The 7,887-nt window shown below is 40.6% G+C and overlaps 1 protein-coding gene across 2 annotated transcripts in view; it reads right to left on the bottom strand.

Annotated features, from left to right (window-relative positions):
* Positions 1 to 739: 739 nt before the first annotated feature.
* The window catches only part of LOC106604628 (polycomb group RING finger protein 3), a 48,500-nt gene continuing 41,352 nt past the window's right edge, over positions 740 to 7,887 (bottom strand). For both annotated transcript variants that reach the window (XM_014199454.3, XM_014199453.3), the window contains exons 9-10: positions 7,248 to 7,328; positions 740 to 5,922 (exon numbers count right to left, since the gene is read on the bottom strand). In XM_014199454.3, coding sequence (XP_014054929.1) covers positions 5,875 to 5,922; positions 7,248 to 7,328 — 129 coding nt within the window. In that variant the 3' untranslated portion in view covers positions 740 to 5,874. The remainder of the gene's footprint in view (positions 5,923 to 7,247; positions 7,329 to 7,887) is intronic.

Below are 7,887 nucleotides of genomic sequence, written 5' to 3'. Positions count from 1 at the left end.
GCTATTTTTTATATTGGGTTTGGACATAAGTGTATATATTATACATTGAGTCATACACAATACATTCCATAAGTTGTGAAGAAGGGTATGAGGATAGGCTGATTGAGGAAGTTGCTTATGGCAACCAGTTACTGTTGGTGGTAAACAATTGCATGACCATATGACAGGGCCAACAGAGATGTGAGAATACTAACTGCACACAGATACTGTATTTACGATAGCATTCTAACATGATTGCGCATGAGGCAAGACAGCATCTCCTTCACATAATAACGGTGAAATGGATATTGTGTAAGATATTCGTATACATTTGTTCTGTTCCGTTTAATTATTTTAAAGTAGTCATTAGCAGTCAAGTAAGGAAAAACTCCCCAAAGCATCCCTTACCAACGGGGAAACACATAAGCCATCCTTAGAATACTAACACTTCCATTTGCAATGAAGTGCTTTGTTTTTCTTCAACGGTTCATTAGATCCCAGCGGTTCCAGTATGTTCAGATAAAATGGGCAGATGTGAAATGAGACGGGGCTTAACAATGTTATTGGATCATTAACCAAGTCCACACTGGAAAGACATGTCTGCAGACTTTAGGATTTCCAAGTCTTGGGTGTGAGTGATATGGGTGTCAGCATTTAGTACAGATCTCTAAAACCGTAGTATTGGTATTTGGATGGATGGACATCCCTGTGAGCAATCTCTTAGAGATCAGACAGAGGAAAGACACCACGGCGTTACAGACACTTTTAAAGGCATTTATTGATGAAATACACACTAGTTTTCAACAAAAAGCGTCCTTAATATTGTGTGTAAGAAATTCCAGCCCAGTTCTCTACCCAAAACTCCTTTAATGTAGCAATGGAAACCAGTTTATTACATGTGCAATAAAGAATCATAATTCAAAAAAGAGGACAAGCAAAAAAGACACCTGAATAAGTGCCTGTGTTTAACCCAGAAAAACAACTGTGGAAATTTCTGTCACAGAGACAATGGCAAAACAAGAGAAACAAGACCAAAACTAAATCCAGCCATTTCATATCCGGGTGCATTAGTGTAATCTGAGATTCCTGGTCACCCCCAAGACCAGGAAGGCATTTTTGTGACCTGAGGAATTGACTGGAAAGCAAAACAAAAGAAAGTTAAATTGAGTTTTTACGCTGAAGCCTGGAACCATCTGAGAAACATATATTGCGTATATAACCACATTGCCAGATTTACATTTGTTTTTCTTTTACCAGACCTTGACCCAAAAAGGAGCACAGCTTGTGTTGGTCGTTTACAGAGAGCATTGCACAGAGGTGATCACTTAGAATAATACAAAAGAGGGAGGACAGTTACAAATTCATCATTTAAGCCGTACAATATTATGCATGAGTCTTGTATGTTTTAAACAAACAAAAAGGTAAATCATGAACACGGGGAAGGATATCAAATCTCTTGACATTTTTCAAAAACAAATAAGCTACTGTAAGAGTCATAACTTTACAGTACAAATAAATAATAATAATAATACAAAATTCGGACAGATTTATATCAATGACGACCACATTTATGGCTCATGAGGGCCTGCCACTGTGAAGGTTGGTAACTGTGGGCTAGCTTCCCTACGCGTTGAGGGAAAATATGACTGTAACTAGTTAGTCTATATTGAACCAACATTTATCTGGCTAATTAACTCACTTTGACATCCAGACCACATCCCGTTCCTCTTTCTCAGTCTAGGGTCCTAGTTGCAGGTGATAATCTGACACCTTTGAAATGGACAATTGAAATGGAAATCTCATGTTGAAGTGAAAGCCCATTCCAGACAGTTGCCCCTCAATTGGCACCACCCGTGAGACTGTGATTCACTCCACTTAGGCATAGCACCGTCAAGAGCCAAGCTGCCTTTCTGAGTTAGTGCAGTGGTGCGGTGCCACCCTGGCCAGACAATCTGTATTTTTTGAGTGTTTCATCCAGACTAGCCGTCTGAGTGACCCCGGTCACACGTACGGGTCGCCTGGGTGATTACAGAGCTTTACAGGAGAGCTCAGGGGGCCAGAGTAAAAAAGAGCCATCACACTCAGAGTGAAGACTGTTATTACAGGAACAAACACGGCCATTTTGAGACCACCTGGAATACTTTGACGTCTATCCAGGGTATCCGGTCTAAAATGACTGCCACTTAAAAATAAAAATACATCTTCTGTTAAGACTTAATTGCTCTTTAAAAAACCTAGGTTAAAAGCCTCCTCAAGTAGCATGTCTAGTTCTGGTCTTCTTAAGTGGCATTATGACAACTCAATTCGCTGGTAGTCAAGTTAAGGCAATTAGACTATTTATCAGTTGCTTATAGCTCGCCCCTACCGCAGTGTGGATAACTCGGAGATAACAAGAGGTCAAATTAGAAAACAGGAGTTTATGAGTTGAGGCCGTGGTTTCCACACTGGCAACGGTTCAGTCTGGATGCAAACCCCGGTCTGCAGTGAACACTGTGGGGAAGCCTGTAAGCCTCTTAGCCTGGCTGTCAAGTGAAGCAGCACTGATGTCTCAATGTTGGGCTGATAAAAGCGTGAAGATCGATCCAATCCACTGCTTCGGAGGTGGAACCTGCCCCCACGTTACTCCACACACCTCTCAGGCATACTATTAAGGTCTCCTGGGTATGAGTTAACTTTGGAAACATTCAAACAACAATTCCTCTGCCGACTTTCTTGGCACTGAATGCACCCGACCAATGCCTAAAAACTGCTAGAAGTCATAAAAGTGTAGTGAGTGATAAAGAAAACCAACAGTGGAATGAGCTTTCTGTACCAATTACATAGAGCAGAATGAAGGACTACAACTAGGACTGGGATCCCCATGTTTTTATCTGAGGTTACTGTGGCTCGCATGAAAATACCCCAAAATAAATACACTCTCTCTCTCTCTCTCTCTGAAGCTGAATCATTTGGTTTTATAGCTACCCCAGCTTTTATTTATTTTCAATAACACTCCTTCACGGTCCACAACTTTATTGACCATTCTCTCGGTTCCGTTTCCAGAGCAAGCCTGGACCGTGGGGAAAAGCAAACAAACAAATCAACAAGAAAAAGCCAGCACCTTTTTCCTCTGCACAGAGAGAGCGAGAGAGACAGTTGTGACAAGAAAAGACGGGGCTCCGGCACGTAGGCACTAGGCAGGGCGTCACGAAGCCCGACTAGTGAGTGACTGAACTACTATCAGCACTCGGAATCCACAGCACTCCTTTTAACCCTCTGAAGCTGATCTGCACAAGATTGAGTTAGAGAAAAGTCGTTAGCACCATACTCAGCTCCAAGAAGAGAGAAAAGAAACGCAAGCACCAGCCTTCACGGTGGCAAAGCCCCCAAAACAAGACCCCCTCGCCGCCCCCATTCTGTCCCAGAGATCACATCACAGGGTTCCTGAACAGTACTCACATGCATACAAAACAAGTTGAGAAAAGAAGATCTGAGTCTCATAACAACACCATGTAACATGCCTTTGTTCCAATTATACCCGTTCTTAAAAGGAAATCTCAACCCAAAAACTATGCAAAATGCGTCAAACGGGGATGATTTATGTCATTTTTAAGTTACTTATCTTGAAAACTTGAGTGCCGACAAGCAAAACATTTTTGGGACTATATCAACAATGGACTAATGAAACAAATACCAAACGACAATATTGGGGTGGAATTTTCCTTTAAGAAGCCATAGGTACTGCTGCGAAATAGTTACTACATCATTTTTCTCTGATAGCTTTTTTGCAATACGTAATGATTCCATGGCTATTTTGAGGGCGTACTGGCTTATATGCTGTTCAAACAAAGCTAATGTACATGTATGGGGCCTGTAACACAAAATTCATTTGACATTCACACTAGAGACAAGGGGTCAATAATGACAAATAATACATGATTAATACATGATTTGGCTCTTGAATGGGGTAAGCTAAGGTCAAAGGCAGAAGGTAGTGATAAAAACAACAAAAAATGAGTCAAACAGAACTTAATGCATATTGTGTTGCCATATGCATACCGAAAATATTTCACACCATAAGACATCACAACAAATACCAAGGTGACCTGTGTATAGTCAAAGTATGGAAATGATTTTAAAAAAAACATACTTATATCAATATATTTATGCATTTACTGATGGGGGGACTGTTAACCAAATACAAATACATTTTGGTTAAGCTGGTTTTCGTAGAGACCTGTATGAAAGTATTTTTTTATATAGTATGCACCTGTAGAAACTTATTTGGACTGTGTACAAGACCGACAGCTTTCCTTGCATAAATACAAGGAGGGAAACGAACAATTATTGACAGTGCAGTGAGGTAATGCTATGTGAGGTCTGAAATGTTATTTTAGGGTCCAGTTCAAGGAAAGGATATTTCAGTTGCACTGACGAAAAAGGTGGCCATGACTATGAATTAAGACTGTTCCGGTCCCTCCGTGCCTTTGTTCCCGTAATACAGTTAAGCCATTAAGCTCTGCAGTACTTTCTCCCCCAACTCTCATTAGATACACTCAAATAAGCACTAAAATTAGAGCCACCTCCCAAAGGTCAAAAAGTAGATTTTGATAATATCATATCAAAAAAACTAATTTATTTCATATGCTCAAAAGAGTATTACTCTTCAATATCTGAGTGTGCTTCTTTAACATAATGAAGAAACTCGACGCTCTTGTGATATTAATAACATCTCAATTTTATATTTGAATATCTGTTCCAAACAGCTCTCTATCTCAGGTCACATACTGCTGTGAAATAGATGATATCTCAGCGACTTTCATATAGCTCACCACGTGGAAATACAAGGGGAAGTCAAGGGGTTTTCCAAGCCTTTGGCACTAAAGGTAGCGATGAGATAGGGATAGAAGAAGTGATGCGTTACTGCACTGTACATAAAGATCACCCAGTGGAATACATTCTACTAAGGAGTAGGACGCTAATGCTATCAGAAGCTGGCTGCTTTTGTAGACGTCTCAAATTCATATATTGCTCATACGGCAATGCAACGTCATTTCAGACCCTTTTCTTTTTTTACACGGCAGAAGATTTGATATATTTGTTTTGTTTCTCTCTCAGACAACTATCGGATGCCCTTCTATATACTGACAAGAAGTCTTCTCTGCATTAAAACTCTAACGTATCCTCCAATGCTACATTCGAGTAGCCCAACAATATAGCACTTCTGGAACTCTTCCTAACAGTCTAAAGTCTCTCTCCTACTCCTTTCAATCTCTCTCATAATGACATTTTATGTACAATATTGTTATATAGAACATAAATTACTACACACTTGTTTTTGCCTATTCACAATCAACGTTCAGCAAACCCCGAAGCAAATTAAAAATCAAATTAAAAAAAATCAGAGGACAATTCAACAACTCAATAAACAGCTTAGAAACAGTCTTATCATGTAACTTTATATACTTTCTGTGCTCCCAAGACGCATCTGACTTTAACCTGAAAAAGAAAACGAATGGTTAAAAATCCTCGTCCTCCCCTTTTTATCAGTTAATGAGGGTCCGAGGAGTGAAGTCTGTAGAAAACAAAAAAGACGGTAGAACGATCACCCGACATCTTGGTCATGTGTAAACAGAGCACCAGTAGTGTCTTGGTTCCATGTCTCTCACCTGTACAAAAGTATAAATATATGCTTTTTCTCTCTAATTTTTCACATATCTAGGACGTATAGTGGACAAAAAAAAGGTTGTTTTTGATCCAAACCCGCCAGTGGTGCAGTATCTGTGCTGGGGTTCTTTGTTTGCTGGCTTGTGTGTACTTTTGCTCTGGTGTGTTGGTGTTGGGGTTGATCGTCTCTGCATAAATAGTACGTAGCACAGTCCTGGGCCACTGGGCCAAAACAACCGTTCTGTCCGACTACAGCAAATCCATTTTGGGCCTGTAATGCAGCAGGAGGGGGGATTTCTGGAATACAAACAAAACAAATGACAGATAAAGACTGACTGAAAACCATGCAGCTGGCAAAATGTACTTCTAAACAAATGGATAGGCTACTACTTTGTTTCTATCCTTATCTTAGCCTCTATTATACGTCATCTGGATTTAAAATGACCAGCTTGGATCGTAACATACATTTCCATTTATCTTGGGATTTTATGGCATCATAGCAAATCGTGAGAGAAAGGGTCTCAAAATAGTTTTTGGAGAACAAGCTGTTTTCTTAACTTATATAGTGATGGGTAAAGCGAGGCTTTCTCTGTCTTTGGGGCTTTCACCAAATTGTGCCGGAAAACGGTTAATGACTCGGAGCTATTAACACGATGCACATTAGTGACATCACCTGGTCAGCAATAAAAAGCAGCATGTGACGTTCATATGGAAGTCTTTTCCACAATATCAATCAAATCTCTGTGGTGCAGCGGTTAGTTGTGGGTGTTAATACCCTACACTTTTAGAAAAAACATTTTTTTGATCTTCTGCTGTCCCCATAGGAGAACCCTTTTGGGGTTCTACTGGAAACCAAGAAGGGTTATCCTATGGGGACAGCCGAAGAAGAGAGTGTACAATCAGCTACCATTACAGGTTCGCACCACCCATCATACGTCCCTTTTTTGCTATGAATCCCTTTTTATGCTGTCAAAAATTGTGAATCTATGGCATTATTTCAGATGCTATAGACAGAAGCTTATTTTACACTAAATAAAACAAATTGTTTGAACAACAATGTGCAAAAAGTGTGGTGTCACATAAAAAAATGTCTAAATAATATGTCTTCGTTGGGGTTCGACCCCATTCCCTGTCATCTGTGAGTGTTCTGGTCCCCGAGGCCATGACTCTACATGCTGAGCTAATTTTCAGGTGACACGACAAGAAGAATATCCTAACTACATTGTAGGACTAAGTACGGTGTCCAGTAGAGGTCGTTGTTTTAAAGCAACTTGGAATCGAAGATAGCACTGGAACCACGGCAAAATCTGTGACATTTTGCAACACACGGTTTGAAAAACCACGTGATCAAACGAAGCTTCGGATGCCATTGATCATGTGATAATGTTACTTTGAAACGGGCATCGGTACATTGTGCCGGATCAGTAGTGCTTTGAAAACGGAATCGGAGCACCGGTGCTCCGGTATCAAATGTCCCATCACTACCTGTCTGCACAGCTTTTCAGCATGCATATCTGTGGATGATCTATGCAAGAGTACATACATTCAACAGAACCTGAAAAGTAATATTAAAATGTCAGGAGACTTATTTTACCCCATTCTCTTATATAAGAAAGTATTACCTTAAATCTCCATCTCGTCACGACAACAAATTTCAAAGTGTGGTCCTTCCCCAAGATTTCCTCATTGCATAAAATGTCCAGCTGTGAATGGGAGATATAAGAACGCCACATTTATTACCATTTTACTGGATGGAAATGCAGTGAATAAATACCTCTTAAGCTAGGGGTGTTTAACGCTGTGACAACAACCGCATGACCAGAAACATGCTCTGCTTTGATAACATTTCATATGTTGTCCTTCTGAATCAGGCTTGTGTCTCCCATTGCCGTGGAATTCTAAAATGAACCCTCCAAACACCACAGCTATCCTTTTTCCTCTCACTTTCACTCAGCGTCAAACCATCTCCGTTTCTTGGAGAGGAAAGAAAGATGGCACTGTGTATTTGACGGTGGGACCTTAGCACCTTGCGCATGGAGGGCTTTTGGAAAAGTACAAAAAGCGTATTTGTAGACAACACGAATCAAACGCCGCCTCGCCAATCCACTCCTCCTCCATGGATTAAAGATTGATATTCTGTGAGGCGGCTGGCCGCATCTGCATTCGGCCAATCAATACTCTCCCTAACACAGACGCTGAGGGGCTAAGGGGAAAGGGAGAGAGGAGAGGAAGCCAGTGTGAAGCAGCACTGCCATAGCAGCA

Source organism: Salmo salar, chromosome 05 (assembly GCF_965601325.2).
Source record: "Salmo salar chromosome 05, fSalSal1, whole genome shotgun sequence".
Lineage (NCBI taxonomy): Eukaryota > Metazoa > Chordata > Actinopteri > Salmoniformes > Salmonidae > Salmo > Salmo salar.
Note: the sequence above shows the minus strand (reverse complement) of the source record. Positions and strands in the feature narration are given on the sequence as shown.